Source organism: Lasioglossum baleicum, chromosome 2, assembly GCF_051020765.1.
Source record: "Lasioglossum baleicum chromosome 2, iyLasBale1, whole genome shotgun sequence".
NCBI lineage: Eukaryota > Metazoa > Arthropoda > Insecta > Hymenoptera > Halictidae > Lasioglossum > Lasioglossum baleicum.
In genome coordinates, this window is record NC_134930.1 from 19,389,689 (window position 1) to 19,414,970 (window position 25,282).

A 25,282-nucleotide genomic window follows, 5' to 3' on the forward strand; every position below is an offset into this window, starting at 1 on the left:
TTATTGGGCCGACGGTCGGCGAGTTAATACCGCGATATTTTTTCAAACCAGCACGGAATCGCATGCCGCAGGCCGGTGAAATTCCTTGCTCCGCAATTTTCGTTGCGTGTCGACGTTTCTTACATTCCCTACATTGTAAGTGAAACAAAATTTAATCACGCTTCTCGGCGAACCTTCACACGTCATGGTGCAACACACTTTATTTCCATACATTACTTTCCATGTATACTTTTCTCTTTAAGCTAACTGATAACGTTCGTTTTTTATTTTTACATGCTTGTTGGTAGTTTACTATCCACTATTCAATTATTTTCTATTTAAATATATCTCCACGAGGATGCTAAGTACCTTGATGCAAATAAAATGCTAAAGAAAATATCTTTTTTATTTGTAAGCATTTTAAAACCTTCTTTGTTCATTTCGCTTTACAGGAATAATATAAGTGAATACAATAATATAGAATACAGTAATAATACAATAAGAGAATACAATAATAATACAAGTGAATGTCCGTTAACTCTGAATATGTAAATTACAATCTTTGAAAAAAGAATGAATACTAAGGCAAGCTCCAATATTTGGCTATGAGCATGTCTACATTAAGAGGAGGTTGACTAAAGAAAATATGTTTTCAGTCAAATATTAAACACCACCCTCTTCAGGGGTGCAAATTTCTTCTGTAGATGCAAAATTAATGCATCTCTGTTTATAATTCCATAGTTATCAATCAATTCAGCTTCCAGGACGATTATTCCAATAAATCCCACTACGAAAACCATCCCCACCAACTTCCGAAAATACGTACACCACCAATATGCCGGCAAAGCGCGGCTTTTCATTTTCGCGAGGTGAGACGCGGAAAAATCGGGACCTTTTCGCAAATGAGAGTCGTTGAGCGATCAAAGAGGCCTTCGATCCTTCTGCTCGACACATCGGCAAGCCCGGGCGAATGTTCCTGGGTCCTGAAAGCAGCGCCCTTTCATCCGCTAGTCCTTCGAGGTACATAAGTAACTCGACGACGCGCGATTTCCCAAGTTCGTCGCGCGTTACTTTCCCAAGGAAAGGCTTGCGGAAAATTTGACAGCAGGACGCGCCGGGAAAGTGCAGCCAGCAAATCGGTCCGGGGATAAAAGCATTGCCAGCAGCCACGAAATAGACGAGTGGTGCGAGCGGATTCTTTGGAGGGTGCACACACACGGCCCGATTCAAATCGCTCCGAGGAGAAATGTCTTGGTGCTCGGTCGCACGTGCGGAAAGCTTTCGTCGATTAAAACCCGGCCGAAGATTTGCCTCCTCCTCCCCTCAGCCCTGTTCGTGAATTCGTCTAAACAATACGTCCATCCCCGATCCCCCGCTCAGACTTTTCCGGGGATACGCTTGTTTGCGTTAGGACGGTACGCAACAAATCCATTTGCTCTGCCCCTTGTTTGATTTCGCGGAACCGGGCGTTGCTCGTTTATTTACTCGGCCGATGGTCGCCTTTTTTTTATTCACTCCTACTGCGGTCCCGTATTTGCGAAATCGAAGAAATACCGACGCAACTGAGCGATCGTGTTATGGCTGTTTGCACGTCGCGCTGGATATTAGCCGATGAAACGCGTGCAAATCGATTCGTGGCCCTTTCCTCTTGAATTTGTTGCTCGCTTGCAGACTGTGAACGTACACTGCACTGGCAAAAGTAATTGCTCCACAGCTTTCAAAGATCCAGCTTTCGAAAGAAAGATTTTGATTGACTGCGAGGGCCAGGAATGAATTCGTACATCTGTAGTATTTGGTACTGCGAATCAGTACGCATAATAACCTGTGTTAATTATTGCTGTGCACTTCGCATGCTTCTTTAAAGAAATTCTCAAAGATCGCATTACTTTCCGAGCTTCTAAAGGTCTGCAAGTCTTTTGAACCTTGCGCAACTTCGCTAAACCGTTTTGAATTATGCGTCCGCCGACCGTATTGTTCCTCTGGCATCGAACCAGCGGGCAATTTGCACACCCTTTTAATTTTCCTCTTTGTACTTTAATCAATGCAGCGGGGAAACCAATCGCCTTATCGTGCGTAAGAAGCTTTCGCCACCCGAAGGTATTGCCAAGCGCACATTGGGGAGACCGTTTCTTATAGTAAACGGCGGCGGACGTTGCCATGGTATTAATCTCTTCGGCGACGAACTTTTTAAACTGAAAAAAATGGTAATTTCATATTTTGCTTGACTAAAATACTATAAAAAAATATATAAAAGAAGTTTTTAAAAACCAAGCTTATATTAAAATCCACTAAAGAGGAGAAAATAATTTTTTTAGACATTAGTCACTATAAATAAATGCCTGAAGCGCTCCACGCTTTTATTTACAGTCACTAATGTCTAAAAAAATTATTTTCTCCTTTTTAGTGCATTTCAATATAAGCGTGGTTTTTAAAAAGTTTCTTTTTATATATTTCTTTATTTTCTACTTTTTAGTCTTTTTTAAATGGAACGCAAGATATAGTAACACTGGTATGAAATACTAAGATATAGAAACGCAAGATATGGAAATACGCGAGATAGAATGAGTCCGAAATTGTCCGAAATGGAACTGAATGAACGGAACACCGCACTGACTGAACTCCTTCGGTACGAAATGGGTCAGTGGAGTGGGAATGAGTCGGAGTGGGGATCGCTGAACGCGATTCCGCTGAATTCGATAAAATTCCTTTTTCTCCTGAACGCATAGTTTTTTAAAATTTGTATTTTAACATTGTATTGTCATCCAGTTCTGAGCTATGTTTAAAGCTTCAAGTCTCTAGCTCATCGGGAAGTGGTTTAAAATTCGATTGTAAGATTTGATGAATACGACAACAACACCAAAAGCGTGGTAAAAATGATATACGTTCCCCAACTATACCAGAAAACAAACAAAATAAAATCTCGAAAGGTGAAGTCACAGATTCTTCGGAACGTCTTGCCGAGAACAACCTCCTCGCTTCAACCTCAGCCTTACATCAGAGTGCAAACTCGATAAATCCCCGAAGAAAAATATTCTACGTCCTCCTAGCGTACCACAGATCCACCCCCACCCTTAACCAATAAAATCGTTCTTCTTCAAAAACTCCATTTCCGCAGACAAGCTAACCTGGTCTGTATTTGCCGAGACTCTTCCGCCGATTGGGATGGCTGAGTCGATTCATCGGCAAGAAAAGACCGATCTGACCAGAAGCTTCCACAGCGGTATAGTCCGAGCGGAAACCTCGCGATCAAGACATCCACGTTCCCTCGCGGGGTAGCCATTGGCAGCTTGGAAACGTCTAAAGTGTCGGGCGGTTGAATCTGGGTTAACGATCGGCCATAGTTCCCGGGCAGGGACTCGAAGAATGTCAGAGAGAAAATGAGGTGGATGGAGACAGATAGAATTCGATAAAAGAATGAAAAGGGGTACGTGGGGAGAGTTGGAGAGGGGAAGGGCAAGAAGCCGATTCAACCGCTACGATGACGGGGGTTAGGGGGTGGCTTGGCAGTTGGGAACAGAAGCCACGAGGGGTAGGTTCGACTATAAGATTGCGCGTTTTCCGTTCGAAAGCTCATCGATCGGTTCGCCGGCGTGCTTCCGCCAAGTGGAGGCATCGTTACTCGAACAAAGGCTCAAAGCCTCGCGAAAACGAATTCTGTAACTTCTCCGTGAAGCTCTCGGACGTCGAACGGCATCAGCCGTTTATGAAACGGGATAGGTCACAGCCCCGGAGAGATTTTTGCGACTCCTCCAAACACCCTGACCCTTCTCACGCTCGACTTGCCGATCCGAGAATCTCTTAACGCCTTTTTAACCCTCGCGCCATCGAACTCCTTCTGGAAACCGCCAAGGGTGCAGGATTTTACTCGAAGCAATTCTCGCTTTAACTTCGTTTCAACTTTTCGGGACAATTGGATGTCGAATTTTACTAAATGCCTTTCACCCTTGCACTACAATGGTTTACGTAACTTTTCGTGCACCGAAGAGGAGCTCTCGAGGAGCAAAATTGTCATTATTTATTTATTAGTGATGCCGTAAACCATGTTTGGTTTACATAGCATACATTAGTATAACACTTTACAATTAATAAAGAAGTATATAACGTTATATAAATCCTAATCTTACATTTTTTGAGGAAGTGAAAAATAAATATTAGCGCTCAGAAAAAAATTAATAATGTAGAGTCGTTGTTCTGAATCATCTTCTGGACAAAATCGTCATTGTGTTCTTTGAACCGAAGATAAAATTGTACTATAAAATTTTAAACCATCGTATTTTTACCAGCTCCGGAAAGGGGTGCACGAAAAAAATGTCAGTTGTGAGAAACTTCCAGAATAGACTGGAAACAATTTACGGGGAAGTAAGAGCGCTTTATAGACTCCTCGGGCGGTGGACCGATAGATACTTTCTAAAATCGTTTTTTAGCCACGAGATACCGGCGACACGTTCATAAATTCCGAAGAATCCCCAATATTTGGCCCGTGTAATTCCCCGTTCCGCCGTGTTGCCCGCAGCACGGCACCGAGACACGTGTTTTCGGGCCGCAGAAGAGCCGATGTAGACACGTGCTGGGTTTAATAGCGACCAAAAGTGGGGGGGAATATATTAAATTTACTACCGTGAACGCGGCTCCGAGGGGGTGCTGAGGGGGACGTTTACAGCGTCGTATAATAGGATCCCGTCAGTGGTGAACCGGCGGCGCTTATGGCTGTGTCTCTCCCGGAGGGCTGCGACGCTCGATTTTCGTGGCTGAGTTTTTCCCCGCGAATAACATCGCCGACTTAATTCCTTTCGGAAGCGTTACACTGCCGGATCCCTGGCTGGAACTACTTTTTCCGTGTCAAGAGACACTCTCTGCGGAACGCGGAAGTTTTCAGTGCCAGGGAAAAACCGAGGGGGTGAGGGGTAATGGAAAAAGTTAAGATCGGAAAGATTTCGCTTGCAACGTGAAATAAATGCGATGTACACCGCGTCCGAACATCTGTAGCAGTGTGGAATACACTTTGTCTACCGAGTGCCTATTAACCACTTTCTTCGCGATTTCTTTTCCAGCCGCAGTGATTAGAACTTCTTAATTTTCTGCACGGAATAGGACATCGATGTTTGATTATTTTATCCAATGGCTAAATGTCGATGCTGGAAAAATATAATTTTATTTTAGGTTGGATGAACACAATGACAAATTTTTTCCAGAATATGATTCAGAACGGGGACACTTACTTACTACCCTCCCGATATTGTTAACTTTATGTAACTATGTATATGTTCTTCATGGTTTATGGCATCAATAAATAAATAAATGAGTTATGACAATTTTGCTCCTAGAAAGCTTCGCTGCAACGATTGTAGCGACCGATGGCATCACAAAATGCCATTGCAGGAACTATTCAAACAAATGCTAATAGGGGATAATATTTTGGTGAAATTTACATGAGAGGCAGTTCCAGGAGAAATATTTGACATGCGTCTTTTTTGTCGACTGTCATCCATATTGAAGGGGTGGGAACAACCCTTGGAGTTTGGAGTGAAAACTGTATTTTTGAATATCTCGGGAACTAAAGAGTGCAGCGGGCTAACAAAATATTATTTCGTTTAACGAATATTCGTATCTTACAATGTTCCAGTTTAATCAGTATTTATAGAAATAAGAAAATATAATCCATACAATTTCTCGTTGATTTAAAATTTGGCACGGTATGAATTCCAAATTTGTTTTAGATTCGCTTTTAAGCTCGATGCAGAACCAGAAAAGCTGAGCTGTTCTCCAGAGCCAAGAAAATTGAATTACAAGCCTAGACATTATCGTGAACAAATTACAGACCGAGAGGTTAGGTCTATGGGTTAACTTGGAGAAATCAGCACAGAGCTCTCGACCCTGCTTATAGCCGACGAGCGAACGTATAGTTCAGCTGAAGGAATCGTCATTCGTTTCGGCCAATTTGCCGAAGTCGCGTTTCTAAACAAGCCGACGAGCGTGCCGTAAAGCATTCGCGACGGAGCGCCGTCTGAACGTTTCATTGGGATCGAAAGCGATCTATGGAGTCTGTGGGCCGCGTCCGTTGCGGTATGAACCAGGACCACGGCCTGTTGGAAGCATGATCTCCTGGACCAGCGACGGAAACGCGAGCGCGAGGTCGTCGATCGACCGTGAAGCGTGGAAAATATTTAATAACCGCGAGCACGGCACGCATCGATAACTTCCTTAGTCCTACGGTCCGTTGCTCCGCTGAGAAACGATCTCTCCGTCTATTAGAACGACACATAATACCGCGGCTAGATCCTACGGTCTACGAACTAGACCATCGATCCTCTGGTCCGCGTCCGATTGGCCGACAACGCGGAAAACCTCGCGGCCGGCAATCGGATGCAGGAAACGAGACAATTATTCATGTACGATAATACTAGGTGTCTACGAGTATCCTCTGGGATCATAACGATATGCAGTTGTTGTATAGACCCCAGGGACGGAGTATACATTGAACCCACATTTTCAAGAAAATGCAGAAATCATGTTGAGAAGAAAGAACACGTCTTGTTTTACAGAAAAATTTAACGAGATTGAAATTTTTATGGAGAAATATTTTCAACTATTTCAGAAATCCTTCGTCTAGTCTGCACCATATTTTAACCAATCGCTGTAGTGCGAAAATAAAAGACCGAGATCATAATGATCCCAAGTTGTATAGACTCCAGGGACAGAGTATGTATATTGAACCCACCTTTTCAAGAAAATGCTGAAACGATGTTGAGAAGAAAGAACACGTCTTGTTTTACAGAAAAATTTAACGAGATTGAAATTTTTATGGAGAAATATTTTCAACTATTCCAGAAATCCTTCGTCCAGTCTGCACCACATTTTAACCAATCGCTATAGTGCGAAAATAAAAGATTGTAAGTAATGATCCCAAGTTGTATAGACTCCAGGGACGGAGTATATTGAACTATTGAACCCGCCTTATCAAGAAAATGCAGAAACCATGTTGAGAAGAAAGAACACGTCATGTTTTACAGAAAAATTTAACGAGATTGAAATTTCTATGGAGAAATATTTTCAACTATTCCAGAAATCCTTCGACCAGTCTACACCACATTTCAGCGAAACGCTGGAGCGCGAAAATAAAAGAACGTTACAGATAATTAAGTGAAATTAACCGACCGTCACAATAGTCGAGAGAACAAATACAAAAAACATTAAGTACCCAGTGTTCGCGGCTTGTTGAACATGAAATTTCAATTTTCCACAGTAAATGATTGGCCCAGCCCGCAGAAACTTTTCCTCCCCGAGTAATCGCCAAACGATTTGACACAATTGTACAAACAACGTAACAGCGACGAAACTTTTCGTTTTACACTTTCACCGAGCGACCGAGTAGTAAAAAACTAATTCCTCATTCGAGGAACGGGCGGCAGCGAGTGAACAAAAGCTTCCGATCGCACGAGGAGCAAAAAGGAGCAGGGACTAAATCAGCTTTTGAAGATCCACAAGCACCGGTAACATTAGCGGCGACCGTTCTCGGCCAGCGACGATCTTCGATTTTTCCAACTTTTATTCGCGGGCCGCACCGCGCCGCGCCGGTGAAAGCGCTTTCTGGGTCAATAGCTGCTGAAACAAGATCATCGGGAGTTCGAATAAATACCGCGAGCTAAAGACCAACAGAAACAGAAGAAAAACTGGTATCCCGTTACCGGTCGAGAACTAAAGTGCACCGACAACTCAAACGCAGCCCGGGCTGTTTCGTTTCCTATTTACAGTTGAAAATTCGTCCAATCCAATTACGGGCGAGTCGCTAAAGCGCGAGCCGTCATTTTCGCCAGCGACTTCCGAATGATCTGTCGCCATGTTCTCTTCACAAGCCGACAGCATAGCCGCGGAGGTATATTTCTTAACGATGTTGAAGAAACGATGCTATATGGATAAGATATTTCATGTATGAACTGTTTTCTTTGTAAGTTTGACACAAGTTATAGAGCTTTAAGACATGTCGTCATTGGTGGAAGGTAGTACAGACACTTTTCAGACATGTTTACCAAAAAACTTTTTAAAAACCACGCTTATATTGAATGTAGGTTTCGGTTTCGAACGTAGGACTCTAAATCATGAAATTCACTAATTAAACGAAAGCTTTTTGAATTAATCTATTTTTCAATGCAAAATATACTCATGAATGGCTTTCATTGCCAATATATTGATGGATTTCGAATTTCTTGTACATTTGTCTCCCATTGTACCTCCAGAACATCCTTAACTAGATTCGGTATTTTATGGAGAACCAGAAAAAAAATGATTTTCTCCTCTTTAGTGCATTTTAATATAAGCGTGGTTTGTAAAAAGTTTGTTTCATACATTTCATTTTTTACTTTTATTGTCATCGGAAGCAAGTGTGTACACAAAATTCCAGCAAAATTGGACTACGGGAAGAGGTTTAAAATTCGATTACAAGATTTGACGCATACAATAACAACACAGCAAGTTAATATAATGACGTGAATCAGACTGATACAACCCGCAATAGAGATAGAAAAATGCCACGGCAAAATGCAGCCCTGGCGCATCGCATTTCTAAAAGTTAGTGGTCGCAACTGGCACACGTGAAACTTGCAGAGTTTACGATCGCTTATAAAAGAGCATAATCACCGAATAGACGGAAGTTCAGCAGTAACAACAGGAGTAAGCGCTGTCGTCGGAGCAACGCGCATAAATCCCCCGGCGAATGTAATCAACTCAAGGTTTAGATTCACGACTTAGGGACAATAAAGTCGGCACGCACGTACCGCGTGACTAATAGGGAGTTGTTGAAAGTAAATGACGGCCATTTTAGAGGGAATATGTGAAACGGAAAAACGTAAGCACCATTTCGCGGAGAAATACGTGTGGAGCGTAACTCTTGGTGATGGATGCTATCATCGTGGCCGCGTCCAGAATTGGTACAATAAGCTGGACAATTTTCCGGAAGCTATATGAGCTACACCGCCGAGTATTTCTCCCCGGAGGTATCATTTTTTCGCGATTCATATGCGCGCGTCAAAGAGAGCACCGACTTGTTATATTAAAATTGTTGTCCCTGGGGGTTACGAAGTGTTCAACATTCTCAACTTGCCAACGTATGGTCACCGCAAGCACAGGAGGACAAACCACATCAAACAGATTCGGCTATGAAGCCTGGGTCAAAAATAATCTGAAACATCCAAGAGGATCAACTAGCAGTGAACTATCAGGCCAGGTTAACCATCACACGATTTGGATCGTTCAGGGGATGAAAAGTTACCGATGAAAGAAGAAGAACGAGTTTTATATCCATCGAAAGAGAGTCAGGGAGCGTTTTAGAGGCAGGAGTCGTCAAACTGCGATTTGCCGGCAGCAAAAACCAAATCTCATAACGAGATCCGCAGTATGAACCTTCGTGAGGCGAATGCTTTCGACGATTTTATAGCCGCATTAAATCTTTTTACATATTTTCTAACCCAGTTCTTTGGTCCTCTCCGAGGAAGACCATCTTTGGAACAGCCTGTGCAGCCATGGAACAGCATTTCGGAGGCATCGAGTCATCGGACAGCAATTTGCCGGTGGAAAAAGTGCGCGGCTAGCGCGGAGAGAGCAGAAGAAAGGGACGGCACGAGGTCCACCGATTCCACGGCCGTGAATTCCTCGGAAACGGGACTATAAATATCATGAACACCGACGCACCGGGTTCCCGCTGCGCGGAATTTCGCCTGGGGTCTGATAAATTAATCGATATCGCGAGCTAACCGGCTCGATATGATACCGATATGCACATGCTCGCGCATCTCGTACACACACGTGTATATCCGCGGAGATCGATATCGGCGAACGGTGGCGAGCACGCGAAAGATCGGGATTAATGAAGACGCTGCGGCGAAATCCGAGGATGTAATTACTGACAGAACAAATCGGGGGTAATCTTGATTACGATCTACATCTGCTCCCGTACATAACATCTTGGATTGCTAATTAATCGAGATCCCTCGGCTTTCTCTCTCTCTCTCTCTTTCTTCCACCGCCACCCTGTTTCTCTCGGGCCTATCTTTTACATTAATACCGTAATAAACCAACCGGCCGCCCATTCACAGTGCAGACCGCGGAGAAAAAAGCCGGGCAGGCCGGCTGGAATCTCGCAAAAACGATCGAAGACACGCGGAACACCGTGCTCGACGTGTAAACACCAGGAATGCAGTCCAATTTTTGCGCTATCCGCCGCACGGTTGGCAACTCGCCACGTACGTGCACGTCATTTCATATCGGTCCTTGTTGCCAGTTATCTTGCAAGGTGGTAATACCGCCTCGTTCCCTCTCCTTCTATCTATTACTCTCTTCTCGTAGCGGCCTCACTCTCCCCCGAGCTCCTCTTATTTTTTTATTTTTCATCGGCACAGCCTTCTTTTCTATTACTCCCCCGGAACGAACCACTCCCATTCAAACCCGTGTCCCCCTGCGCACGAGATATCGAACGCCGAGGTGAAAAGGTTCCTTGATACCACCGCCATTTTTACCAATTCCGTTCGAGAGCCGCTATGATCTGGTAGAGCATGATTTGCTCTTAATTACCGCGCCGATTCGATCCTGCCGCGATACACGGGTTTTGCCAGACTTCTGTTGCCAACGTACTATTTATTCACATGCGCACGCTAGAACGTACACTTTTTACCGATATTTATTATAGTCGACCCGGTATATTGCACGTGGTACAGGTAAATTGTATTTTTGTAACATAAACATTTTCTAGCTGAGTTGTAACAAATTGAAACGAAGTAGAAATCTATTTTCTTTGTCCCCTGTGTCAATTTGACACTGTTTGTCGAAATAAGTTATGCTCTGTTAGTTCTAGATTAATTTGCCCGAAACTGCGGGACCAAATGTTAATTCATTAATTTAACAGCGAGAGACAGATACAGTTCGTGAAATGAGACAATTTTTGTCAGAAATGCATAAAATTCTCCGTCTATTTATAAGCTGAATCTAGAGCTAGGGATCTAGAAAGTATTATGTGGGAAAGAAAGTTCTTGCGGCTTTTATTATAAAATCGAAATAACGAAAACCGTAAGAACTTTCTTTCCGACCTAATATTAGGTTGGGCAAAAAGAAATCCATCATTTCTCCGATTGAGATAACGTAAAAATAATGGATTTCTTTTTCCCCAACCTAATATTTCGTAATTTTTTGGAAAACTTGCTCGCTCTTAACGAGATTAATCTTGCTAATTAATGACATAATTGCCAGAAAGCTCCATCAGACCCGCTTTAGTCATAAAACTTATGTAAAAGTGAGATTTGGTACATGAATTGATTTTTCGAAAATTGAAAAGTGCAGTTATATTTTTATATTAAACCAGACCAGGCCTAACTCGAACTTGAAAAATATTTTTGCGAATATCCATAAAACTCAGAGAGACACCGCCTGTTACATGTATAGGTAAAAATTGTTTAGATTTATGAAAATGACAATCTGAGACGAAGTAACGTTTCGACAAGTTTACCGATTTTGTTTATGAACCTATTGATGAAACTCCAGATGCGATACGCGGCAGCGTCTAACTTCTCTTGTTCGTTTTCTGTTATAGGCAATATCAGGACCAAAGCCGTGCTCGACGTCGAGTCGAAACGAGGATACTGGCTGACTGTGTACGCGCAGGATCACGGTGTGGTGCCATTGAGCTCCAGTTTACAGGTTTGTAGTAATACGTGTGTACTCTTTGATGCGCGCCGATCTATAGTACCAGTTTATGTCTGTTTTTTGTATCTCGCGAGTATTTTCCAGTCGAAGTTACCGATACATTATTGTATCCTCGACGATCTCAGAGTGAGAGCCGAGAAAACTCGATCAAACTGGATTTTCATCTCGAGACTGTAATGTTGATCTTCGATCTTTTGTTTTATACGAAAAGGATTGGGCTATTACAAAATAATTTTTTCAACCTCGAAACTCAACTTTATAATGTCGAAAAATTTAAACTAATTCTTTTTTTACGTTTTTTTTATGAGGGGCCGGAGTGATTTAAATTTTGAAAAAATATGGTTATATTCCTTGAAGTTTGAAGGGCTCATTTTAACGGGAAAACTTCAAGGAATATAACCATATTTTTATCAAAATTTAAATCACTCCGGCCCCTCATTAAAAAAAAACGGAAAAAAAGAATTAGTTAAAATTTTTCGACATTATAAAGTTAATTCTCGAGGTGGAAAAAATTATTTTGTAATAGCCCAATCCTTTTCGAATAAAACAAAAGAAAATGTAGCTCAATCGGATAAACAGTTCCCGAGATAAAAATTCGTAAGCGAGGCCCGTTTTCGCCGAAATGGGCAAAAATTGAAAACATTGAAGGCGTGCCATTTCTAAAAAAATTCGAAACCGGCAAATTGATGACTTAAACCCCCCCTAATTTCGCATGCACTACAACATATATCATTTAGAACAAAATCGACGATGGTGCCTGCAAAAAGTGATCGATTTGGCATGGAATGACCCAAATACAATTTCGATTGGACTGCTAATAACAGAGAAATCTTTACCGATCACGTGTTATTCACCCTGTATACATATTTCTAGATCAAACGGCTTCGTTGCATTTGCATTGGGAGAACGAACATTTGCACCAGCCCAATAGAAGTTCGGAAAATCGTTTCCACGGGCCGCGGAGGCGGGCAGCAAATTCTGACGATGCTGTCTCGACCGTTTTTTTTATCGCAATTTTTTTCGCGTCCGGGTATGTGGCTCGCAGGAACGGTCGCCGTGTAAATAATTCGCAGCCGAATTCTGTGCAGGTGTACGTGGAGGTTCTGGACGAGAACGACAACATCCCGCTGACAGAGCTGCCGGTCTACTATCCCTCGGTTCCGGAGAACTCGCCGGCAGGTGTGAACGTACTGCGGATCCGAGCGTTCGATCGGGACGTCTCGCCCCAACAATTCACATTTTCCATCACCAGTGGCAATCCGGAGGGTTATTTTCTCATCAACTCCACCACCGGTAAGTTCTCCGCATGGTCACTAGACACCTCGGCCAAGGTAATATCCTCCAGGCGAGAATCGAAATAGATTGCTGCATCTTCGGCGGCTAGTAACGAGATCAATTTTCCGCGGGCGAGGATTTTAATGGGCCCGTTCGAAGATAAACGAGCCCGCCGCCGCGCCGTGGCTTCTTCAAATTTCAATCGGAGCCAGGCTATTCTCCGCTCGGATAATTTATACGAATCGAAGTTCGCCGGGATCACGGATAATCAGAAATCGAAGTCTCGTGGACACGGATATCGCGATCCGATGCACGACTTTATTGCGCTCTGTAGATGTTGTAGACTGCAGATGGGACACCGGAGGTAATTGAGTTTTATTGATGGGAACGTTAACAATTCGGGCACAGTTCGCGTGCAAATTAGGAATTGAATCTTTCTAATTTTATTATAATTCTGTAGCTTTGTTAAGCTCATAAGATCCTCGGAGATATGGCATTGCTTCCATTTGTTATTACTAGACTGCGGATGTTCATGCATTTATGGCTTCTGAAAATTTTCAGAAAATAGTGGAATATAGTATTCCACAGAATTGAGTATGATTTTTATTTATTTTGGAACTGCAAACTCTACTACCACTGTAAATAACATTTTACATGATTCCACTTTCTTAAGAGTTGCCTACAAAAATTGAAAATTGCATAAACATCCGAGCGGATCTTTATGAAATTTATTTCCTGTCTTAATTCATTTGATATGAAGATTGAAAATAACAGAAAAAATACAAACTAGAACTTATTCTGAATGGTAAAATATTGGCTTCCATTCGAGAAAATGACTCTCCGAACGACCTAATAGTTGCATCAAAAATCCCAGCACAACATTTCGCGTATTTTCGTGTTACACTTTAAATGTACAAATGATTCTTCATTTATTGGGCCACACCTTAAAGAAACAGTCTCCATGAAATTCTTATAACTAGACTGCGGATCTTCATGCAAAATAAAAGATGTTTGCATTGATTGCGAGACACAGTTTCACAGTAACAAGACAATCAAAAAAAGAATGAAATTTTTATTTGGCTCCTGTGTCTCGCAATCAATGAAAACATTTTTTATTTTGCATGAAGATCCGCAGTCTAGTTATAAGAATTTCATGGAGACTGTTTCTTTAAGGTGTGGCCCAATAAATGAAGAATCATTTGTACACTGGTGGCCTTAAATCTTTTTAATACCTCCACTGTTTTAAGTCTACTTATAACATCACAAATTATTTCACTTGCGAAACGCACTTGAAAATTTGAGGATAAAACGTCTGAATGGCGGGTATTCTATCCAATTGAAACCAGCTAATGCCATTCGTTGAAACGTTCACGTGCAAAGCGGATTAAAATACAATCCGGAAAGGAGACTCTGCCTAGGAAGATTTCATTCTACGATTATTCTCGCCGGTTTCCTGATAGGATCGGCCATTATCTGTTAATCCGGTGTCTGTCATCTTTATCGATCAATCGTTCTGGACAGAATTCGCGTGTGTCGCTGCCGGTTTTTCGCGCTCGGCCGAAATGACTCACCGCATGCAAGCGGAAGGAAAGGACCATTGTTTTCGCCTTGCGCGCGGTAACGTATGCAAATTCGCATGATCGAGCTCTCCGATTCATTATTCATCGTTCCGCTCGACTCGCTCGCTCGTCGGCCCCGTCGGAATTATGAAACGATGAAAAGTCCGAAACTCGTTATTCAGAGGAAAAAAACATTTGCGCCGCTGTTATACACGGGGAGGATAACAGCCGGATGAAAAGGAGGATAAAGAACGGTCCGGGGTGAAAATAGGCACGCATACAAATGGCCGTTGAATCAATTTTAACGCGGGACAATTTGCGATACAAATTCGATTCGCGATCCTAGACGAATAATCTCAGGGGGTGAGAGGTCTCGGGACCGATTAAATCAGACTTTTAAATGAGCAGAGGGTGAAATTAGTCCTTTAATTTGAGCCTCGCACCCGATACCGGCCAAGTGTACCCTGATACCGTCTTCGCTCAGACAAATCCTTCGCCCCATCGTTTCTCACCGACGACTAATCCGCCGAAAAGCTGCAAAAATATTCCCGTTAAAATGCTCCGGCAAATAAATCTTCTTCAGTACGTTTTTCAGGGTCGGACTTTCGAGACTGTCTGTTATTCTCGAGAGTGTTGGAAGAATCTGATTCATTAAGAATTTATTATTACCAGACTGCGGATCTTTGTGCAAATATGTTCTGCATCGATTGTGAGCAGCAGGAGTAATACAAAAATTGATTTCATTCCTTCATGACTTTGTTACGCTAAAAGCAACGTCACAGTATTCTTAAATTTCTTCTCAATTTCTTCATAAACGCATAAAGATCCAAGACATTTTTATTCAACTCCTTTTTCTTCTAGAAATCCGCAGTCTAGTAATACACGTTTTTCAATTTCATCAGGGATTTCGTTTTAATTCAACATGTTGAAAAACCTACCTAAATATCCGGTCTGTCTCGGACCGATTTATAAAAATTTGTATTTGCATAGAAGTGTGCAGTCTATGCATATTATTACCAGGACCAACGTCCTTCCTGCGCCGCGATAAGTTACCACGCCGTGAAAGGTCCTAGCGGTTCTATAAATCATCGACAGGTTTTGTGCACGTAGAATCCTATCTACCGGATCCTGCGGTATCTCATTCTACGGTGTAGAAACAACATGCATTGTTGGCTCCCCGAGAACACTATTCCACCACCTTGGAATCTTGGAATATCGAGTCTCAGGCGTCTACCATGCGGTTAAGTGAATTCGGGTCGGTTGATTCTAATTTCGCCATTATCGGCACGGTGGGATGAGCGGAATTGTGGTGGAGACAACTCAAAGGTTGTCAATGTCTTGTCTAACGCGTGTGTCCTATCTACTTGTATGGCCTTGGGTCGTTGTCGATGCTACGGAATTGTAAACGGGGCTGCTCGTGTCAGGTAACACCCTGACTTGCCTCATCCATTCGCTGCCACTGTCGCTGTCGACATTATCGAGCGTCGTTCGAAACTTTCGATAAAAACATTCTTGTAATTATGGTCCACTAGAAAAGAGTCCATTTTTTAGATTGACTCGAAAATTAAACATTTCTTCCGCCCTAGAATCATTTCATTCCATATTAATTTTTGTCTTTGTATGAATATAAAATTGATATAATACCTGACACAATACTTAAATGTTTAGTAATTGATTAGATACCAGCATATTTGATAACGAGAACAATGTTTTGAATAATGTTACTTTTCTTCCGACCTAGAATAATTTCATTCCATATTAATTTTTGTCTTTGCATGAATATAAAATTGATATAATACCTGATACAATACTTAAATGTTTATTAATTGATTAGGTACCAGCATATTTGATAATGTGAACAATATTTTGAATAATGTTACTTTGACAATGAGTTTTCGTAGTAGTAGAACGAGTTCTTGAAGCCATGAGAAACTCTAAACGAAAGTACGTTTCACTTTCCAAATAAACATACCTAATATGTAATATTTCGGAGCGCCGTTTCTACGATGTGGAAACGATCCTGTCAAATGCACCGCATTTCCAGTACAACGAATTCGAACAAACTCCCGCGAAACCGTCACTCCGAGCAAAGTCTGCGATCCCTATGAAAATTCATCAACCATCGCGTCCCTATGTAGAGGCAGTTAATCAGGAACGAGGGCAACGGGAAACGTAATTACACGATCATAATTACACATCCGGTTTGGTTAACCGTAGAGCCGACACCGTCTTTCTTCCGCAAGTTTCGCGGCCGTCCATTTATTCCGCAGTCGTCGCGAAGATCGATGGTAGTCGGCGCGGAAAATCGCTTACACCGGCAAAGGACGGCTTGTAATTAAAAAGTCGAGAACGTTTCCTCGCGATTCGTATTCATCAGAGCCGCGGGGAACTTCTCTCGTTCGGACGTCTGAATTTTCCAGGAACTGTCTTGTCTCTCGTCCTGGAACGTACGAAAAAACAATATTCTCGGACTTATTGTGCTCTAACTTCGGCTAACCGGAGATAACTTTGCGTTAAGTCTTGAGTGGTTAAGTCTCTCGTGTTCAGAGAAATATTATGAACTAGCAATTTGGAAAATTTGAAGCTGTTTGGTTAAATAGTTCCAGAATTATCTCGCCAATTTTGAAAACGTGGTTTCGAGAGAAACTTTCGTCTTTGTCATCTGAATGAATTTAAGCTTAATATTTCGGAGAGGTATTTTTAATGTGTTTTAAAAAATACAATTAAGAGAAAATCGACTGCTTAACCCGTTTACATGAAACCTCGTGATGTAATGTCAATTTCAAAGCTTGCGCAGCAGCCTCCCCAAAGTCAGAATTTTCGAGGAACTATCTCCGTTGTCTCTGGAACAGACGAAAAACTAGAACCGGGAAGAATCAAGGGAAATATTTGCTCGCGTGAGCGACTCGCAACGAGGAAGAGACAGATGTCCGATAGGTCGGTGTTCTCCGCGAGCGGAAACGCGGAGGACCAGCGAAAAGAAAGAGAACGGTATCACTTGTAAATGTCAACGGGTTATCAGCCTGCGAACAATACGCTCGCTGGCGAAAGTATTCTCGGCTGTTTGCTTTATCATCGATTCCCGGAGTGCATTCACGCTGCGATAAATACGCGTTGCCGGCACTCTCTTTTTTTATTTCGGCGTTCAAGGGACGGTCCGTCGACCAGGTTTTTATTTTATCGAACGACTACACGGTTCCTCCGTTGACCAACTGCCTCACAAATAAATCGCGAACCTCTGAATTCACTTTTTGCCGAACGCTCTCGCGCACGCACACGATTCCGTGTCTGATTATTTATGACGCCTTGTATTATGCGGGACTCGAAACGGTTCTGAAAATAACTGTTTCACGCCGTGTGAAGGTCTTGATCGTGGATAGATAGATTTTTTGCGTTCGTGACAAAAGTTAGTAGATCAAACGCGAAACAAACGACCGGTTTCAGATTTCTTATTTCACGATTGTTGAAGTTATACGGATGTTTTCGTAAGAAATGAATTGAACGTCTTTGGTAGAACATATATTAGTCATTATTAGTTAAAAATGCATTTTTAGCTGCTTGAATTTGCTCCTGTACCTTGCAATTAATTCAGACAATTTTAGAATCCCCAGTCGAATGAAAACCAGAGTTGAGTTAATTTAAATACATCGTAATTGAATTACATAATTCGAACCTTTGCTGCGGACTACCGGATGTCTGTGTATTTTCTAACGACCGCATATCGGCAACAACAAAACAGAATTTTCAATTTTCTCCTGAGACATGCATTGAAATCGCAGGGACAATGCTAGCTGGGGAATCGTTGAAAAAGTTCTGCGCCGACTTCATTAGCTGAATTCAATTATATCGATACGCGGCGGATTTTATGCATTTATAATGTGCCCGACTGCGTCGAACACATAGAAATGCAAATCTCGCCGCTAGATTTATGGAACCTGTCGATTGGACGGGTTACAGAAATCATAAATATCATTTTTACGCCGCGTACGTTGACTTTGATCGATGTAATGATTGATACAAGAATACGTATGCTAATTTACTTCTTTCTCCGAACCTTAACTATTTGTAGAACTTTTCTATGCCTATTTCAGCGAACGTATGCGTTAACAAAGAGGTAATAAATATTCATCTTATTTGCGAGTATGTAAAAAATTTTTAATGAAATGTGTAACTTATCAGTTAACTCTGATTACCGGAGAAGTGGTTTGAAAAATGATCGTTTCCATAAAGACCGCCGTCTGATTACATGTCCCACCTCCGCTCGTATTATGGAAGCAAAGAAATTTAAATTGCATTTCCCTTGAATAGAGCAGACAAGCTCAGGAATTTGTAATAATGGCATAAAAATAAAGAACACGACCCGGTGGTTACAGAGGGTAATGAAATCCTATAAAGAACACCCAGGAAATTGTCGAAGAGACAGTGCTCCGCGATAATAGGCAATTGACTTCGATCTACCGAATATCTATGCTACTGGGTCAATGGAGTATAAAGATGTTCTTTGTCTGGCTTGAATATTGGGTTCACTCGAATCGCCTCGGGTTATAAGATATCAGACATTTGATCTCTGTACCCTACAATATCGAATCTTCTGCAAAATATTTTCCGAACCAGACAGCCGAGTGATTCATCGAGGGCACTCATTGATTTTTCGTTCCCTGCAGACGAACTACCGTTTTACTATTTGACAATGCATCTTTTGAAAAATCCATTCTCGCTGGCGAATGTTATAAAACACACGAGTCGTAATTGTCAAACTTTTTGAAGGTGTGCAAATTTAAAATTGAATGTATAAAATCAGATGAATATTTCAAACAGTGTATAAATTTTTGATTCTAGCAGTTTTGTATTTTTAAACCCGGAGTGAACCGGAAGACAGGTGTAATTGTTTCCAATTAAGGAATAACATGTGACAATTTTATTTCAAAATCTGCTTTATACCAGAGCTGGGGAAAATAGTATTTTAAATAGTAAATAGTAAATGATCCTATTTACTTTAAAGTATGTGTACAACTTTGAAAATAAAATATTTAATTTAATATTAAAATAAAATAATTTATTTGAAGTAGTAATTTTTTTGAAAATGGTAGTTTATTTGAAGAATATTGAAAATATTTATATTTTGTCTTTATTGCTGAAAATAATGGTTCGAATTCAATACATTTGCGAGTGTAAATCGTTTCTTAACTAATGAATAAGGTAGACTGTATGTTTACGCGGTTTCTCAGAGTATTATAACAATGCGAAAAGTAAAATATTTTATTTCGTGTTTCTGGTTGTTAAAATAGAAATATTTAATTTTCGGAAGTGTACATCTTATTTAAAATACTATTTTCTTTGAGCAAAATAAAATCTAAAATATTAAATAGTATTTGAAATATTTGTTTCGCCATTGTTGTAACGCAATCGATCCGCAGCATCGAGAGAGCCGTTCGATATTCCGTCAATTCCCGTATTGGCATTCTTCCGAGCGACCATTGATGAATTGGGTCCGATAACTCCTTCCGTGTCCGGGATCGCCGGAATTCGATCGATTCGATCGGGACCGGGTTTCGAAATCGACAGAACGATCAATTTCGGCGTGTTCGCGGGATAATGCGAACCCGCAGAAAAGTATGCCTCGCAAAACGACCAATGGATCCCGGGTAAACGACCTATTCATCCTCCGCGAGAGGATCGCAGCATCTGGTAGCTCGTTTCGGTTCTCGCCGTCTTGTTCCGCAGTAATGCTATCATTAGGGGAAATCTGAATGCGGCCCGCTCCTTCGTTCCCTCTTCCCTCTTCCCTCTTTACTCTTCCCACTTCTCACTTCCCTGTTTCCTCTTTATCCGCGGTTATCCTCGCGCGCACTCCGACAAAGCGTAATAATCTCGGGTAAATATGGTCGGGAGTGACCTCGGCCGATGCACTGCGTAAAATGTTAGGCGAACCCGTGCGTTTAATGCGCCCCCGACATAGTTGCCGCGAGAATTCGATGCTGAACCAGACGTTTCACGCTAAACCACCGAATTTTCCGAGGAACATCGCGAGGAATTATCACGAGCTCCAGGCAGCGTTTCCGTTAGATCGTAAACTAGCTTTATTTCGAATACACCCCGCTTTGTCGACGACTCATCACCTATTTCCCATTTTCTTTATTTATTAGATTATTATATGATTGCATAAGTTCGCGCCCGATTTAAGTAAGAAAAATAATATAGTCACCATTCTTTTCTAATCGTAGAACAGAATGGTGACTGCTTAATTGATTAACAAAGCTGTATTCTTTGAAGTTTAACCATTGAATGCAACTAAAATGCAGTGCAGTGCAGTTGTAATCAGAGTTGCGTTGAATTACAACTAACAATAAGACCGCTGCATTTCGGAATGAAGATCGCCGTAGCAAAAGAAAACGTCCTGATAAAAATACACATATAAAATTGAGTTGGCTGCGAATGCGAAACGGAAGAAACACGGATAAAAATGAAAGATATTTTTGACATTAGACGAATAATGTGTACAAAAATTGGCTTTTATTTTCCTTAGAGAAAACGAAATGACGAATTAGATAGAACGATTTAATATTTAATTTAGCACGACTCTGACCGTAGTTTCAGTGGTTGTTCCATGCACAGCCACATAATTCTGCATCATCCGCGGCGCGTTGCGGGGCTTGTTTCGCGGGTGCAATTTTCGCTCGCGTTTTTCTTGGTTGCCACTTTGTTAGGCTATCCGACGTCCGCGAAAATTGCATTCGGTATGGCGGGCCGGCCCGCGCGTAATAGAATTCTTATGGAATAATACGTTAATATCGTGTAACGGGGCGTAATGCAACCGGAAACGAGGCGGGTGCGCGATGAGTTTCGCGTTTCCGCGGAAAACGGGCGCGACCCGATAAAGCGACCCGGTCCCGGAGAGCTATAGACGCGAGATTGCATAAGTTATTGCGCGCGAATCAGCGCCGCGCGATCTCCGCTCGCATTAACGTTGCATTCACGGTCCGTGCCGGCGTATTGTTCTTATTTAAAGAAACCCGGGAATAATAACGGATAACGACGGCGTTTTGGGAACGGCATTGCGAGATTAGATCAGATAATCCCCTGTCTCGAGTAATAGGCTGTGTTGCTCGGGGAAAGGCAGCGCCAGCGAACGCTCGACCGTCATATCAGTGAAATATTTAGCTGCAACGCGTGCAAGAATGTCGACGTCTCGTTCGATACACCGGAGACTGACGGGAACGATTTTACATGAATTCGTTGATGTTTAATAGTCGTAATTGCAACGCGCCGTTGCCGCAACTGTCTTATTACTGCGCTTTTTCCGGTTCAATGTAATAATGACGTTGGCGCTTCGTCTATCTCGTGACATTTGCTGACCATTGACTTTATGGTTTCTTTAGTGCTGCGCCCGTAAGAGCAATTTATTGTTCATCTCTGTACTTTATTCCAAATTATTTTATATTTTTGAATTGTTGTGCAGCTTCAAGATTTCACTTGTTCAACGATGACACAATACGTGCATATTTTCAGCCAATTTATATCCTGAATAGAACTCATTTCTTCCGTGCACAGATAAATTGGTACTGCTTGAGATTTCTTCGAAGCCGCCGCGATCGATATCCCTGTAGATTCGAAGCAATAATTTCGCTTCTCAATTCCAATCTGCCAAGAGCCAGACTATCTACAATAAAAATTCTATTTTACGTGTCGTCGAACATAACTTATTGAGCACTAGGGATGGGATCAAGTTCACACGAATCTATTACCACTTAGAAGCAGTAATGTTTCGATGATTATATTTGGAAAGTATTCATTTTATACAAACTGATATCGAACCTCGGAATGAGTACTTACAAGTTTCGAATAGATACTTATAAGTGCTTCGATGTTGATAGGAATCGAATCTTTTACAAGTAGTACCCGAATCTTGGAAACCGGAACTGCATAGTGGGTTATAAATATTTTATTTATTAAATTCGTAACTATTTAAGAATAGTATTTCATTTACAATACGTGGTGGCAGCCTATTTCTTTTTTTATCCATGATATTTCCTGCTTTTGCGTTAAAGGAGAGCATAATTGATTTTAAAAGTAAAAGAAAATAATGATTAGAGAGATCAGAGAATTTCTGGTACGATATTTAGAAAATTTTCGAATCTGTTCGACCAAGATTCGAGTATATTTGCAAGTATTACATACTTCCATTTACCAAAGTACTTGTAAAAGGTTCGAAACTATCTGGCATAGGTTCGAGTATACTCAGAAGTACTATTTATATTTTCCGAAGTACTTATAGAGAGTTCGAATTCAATCAATCAGAGTTCGAACCTGTTTCCGAGTACTTGATCACATTCTCATTGAGCATTCCCTCTGTCGGAATTGAATTTCTTATTATATTTCTATAATACACATAATAGCAACGAGTAGATTGAACGAACGCTCAGAGACTGCGGATTTTATGAAGTTATCAAAGATGCGACTGGTCCTAATTCAGGAAAAAACATTTAACTAAAATATGTAAGTCTGTTGTAGATTGAATTGTCAGGATATATCGTCTTTCCTTAAATATTTTCTAGAATGACGCAAGAAAGAAATTTGCTTCGAAGCGTATCAGTTGAATCTCGCACTGTATGAAGTCATCGTGTCGAGTTCCAGTTTTTCGCGGTGCGATTTCTTCCCGTCGATATTAGCTTCGTGCCCACTTGTTTCCCCACGCCAATTGCACAAGGTTCGCGACACGCGCGGGCCTGGATTAGCGGGTACACCTCTACTCGAGTAACGCCCGCGAATTTTCTGTGAGCCTCGACAATCGAACGTGGAAGGTCGACGGACTCGTGACCGAAAATGGGACGGCCGGATTCGAGAGATTGCACGGTGCATTTGCAATTCAAAACAATCCGTACACGTCGAACGGGGGTAGCAATTGTTTCGATTCTCATATACGGGCTGATGAGGAACTATGAAAAGGAAGAACGTGGCAGTAATCGGAAAAGATTGCGGCAAGACCCTGCAAATCGATCGAATAATCGGAAACATCTGTTTTGGCTGAACTGTACCTCGAGCACCCAGAATTTACAACTGTTCTTGTAAGTTTTAACCCCTTGACCCTTTTTTTGTAAGTTTCAACTCTTTGCACTCCTTTGTGAATGAAACGGGTTTTTATATGTATTTGATTCTTCCTTTATTTATTTAATTTCTTACTTTATAGTTAAAAACGAATGTAGGTTTCACAAATATAAATTACAATAACGTTTGAAAGGTATATTTAAAATAAGTAGCAGTCGAGAAACTGACCTTTGCAGTAAATTTAAAATAAAACACTTCAAATAGTAGGGAGTTGTTGGCAAGAAAATTGAAAAATAATTCGGAGTGCAAAGAATTAGTCAAGTTTTGATCTAAGAAAATTGGCCACCCCCTCCACTGCGGGGCCTCGGTTTCCGAGCAGTGTTTAGTGTAAACACATGTGCCATCCTTTTCTACGTTCGGCGAGGTCACAAAAAGATAGTATTAATTGGAATTTCCAGTATTTTCTGAATTCAAGTATCAGGAATTCGAATTATACCGCTTTAAAATGGCTGCTTGGTGATTTATCAACGCGAATCTCGCCTTCGCCGCTCGTCGGACAAAAAATCCTCAATTTGCATGCCTAAATAACGCGGACGTCGATCGATCCTCGAGATCGTGGTCGAGGATTCGGTGCGAGAGAGGGGAAAAAAACGTGTCTCATGGTTCGCGAATTTCCTTTCATTAAATCGGTCTGGTACGCGGAACGTTTCTGACCCTGATTAAAACCGTGCCCGGAGTACTCGTTAACCCGATTGCGAGCAAAACGCCGTGTTTTCGACATATAAAGAAAAATAAATTTGGAATCTTGAGAAAAACTACTTTGAACTCTGACTGACATAATCGTACTCGTGCCCGTTCAGTCGTCACGTTTTTTCGTAAAGCCTTTCTACAGTCTTGTTCGATGTGTTTTACATCTGAAAATAATGTTTCAGTTGCAATTTATTGACAAGCAACGATGACTGCAAAGGAATGAATTTTCAAAACAAATATTTTCGACGCAGGAACCATATAAAAATTTCGTTATACCTTTAACAATCTCTGTAACTTGAAAATTACATATGGACCTTATTAAATCGTCTCAATGTTTTTTCTATTTTAATTTACATCCATTTTTGTCATAAATGCATAAAATCCACAGTCTAGTGATCAGCTTCTAAACTATTATAATTAGTGCAGACGTTTTCGAGCTTCGTAATGTTGCAGAAGAGGTTCTAGCTGAACGTGTTCCATATTATTTAAACAAAATATTTTAAGAGAAGCACCACAAGGTTTTGTGAATCATGGTTCGGAGTTGTGAAACCATACTCGGTTTCGAAGGTGCGACTATTTTTTAACCGCACCAGTTACCGAGTGTTTTTCAAATTTTTTAATGATGCGTGCAGATATTCCGGTTTCGCGCTTTTGATGCTTCGAACAAAGTCCTTTAATTGCAATTTGTTGAAAAGCGATGCTGCAGGGCTGCAGCGAACGATTTTTATCGATAAAATCGAAACGCTCTAACGAATGTTTTCCACGCTGTTCTCACGCATTTTTTGTCATCGTTTTTCAATATCGATGGCAGTCTTCATAGCTATGATATTTCATTAAATTCGACGCGCTCCCTTTTACGGAATATTAAAAAATCCAACAAAGGGAAGCCATTGATTTTCTGAGTATCACATTACGCGTTGCTACGTCGGAAAACGACGAGTATGAAAATGTGTTCGTTTGCTGTTTCTGGATGTTGTGAAATATCT

The 25,282-nt window shown here is 41.4% G+C and overlaps 1 protein-coding gene across 26 annotated transcripts in view; it reads left to right on the forward strand.

The window, feature by feature from the left end:
* Positions 1-25,282, forward strand: part of Kug (FAT atypical cadherin kugelei) — a 612,064-nt gene that overhangs the window by 513,245 nt on the left and 73,537 nt on the right. For 24 of the 26 annotated variants that reach the window (XM_076442550.1, XM_076442472.1, XM_076442521.1 and 21 more), the window contains 2 exons: positions 11,555-11,661; positions 12,741-12,960. In XM_076442550.1, coding sequence (XP_076298665.1) covers positions 11,555-11,661; positions 12,741-12,960 — 327 coding nt within the window. The remainder of the gene's footprint in view (positions 1-11,554; positions 11,662-12,740; positions 12,961-25,282) is intronic. The other 2 variants (XM_076442565.1, XM_076442612.1) reach the window with 1 other exon arrangement.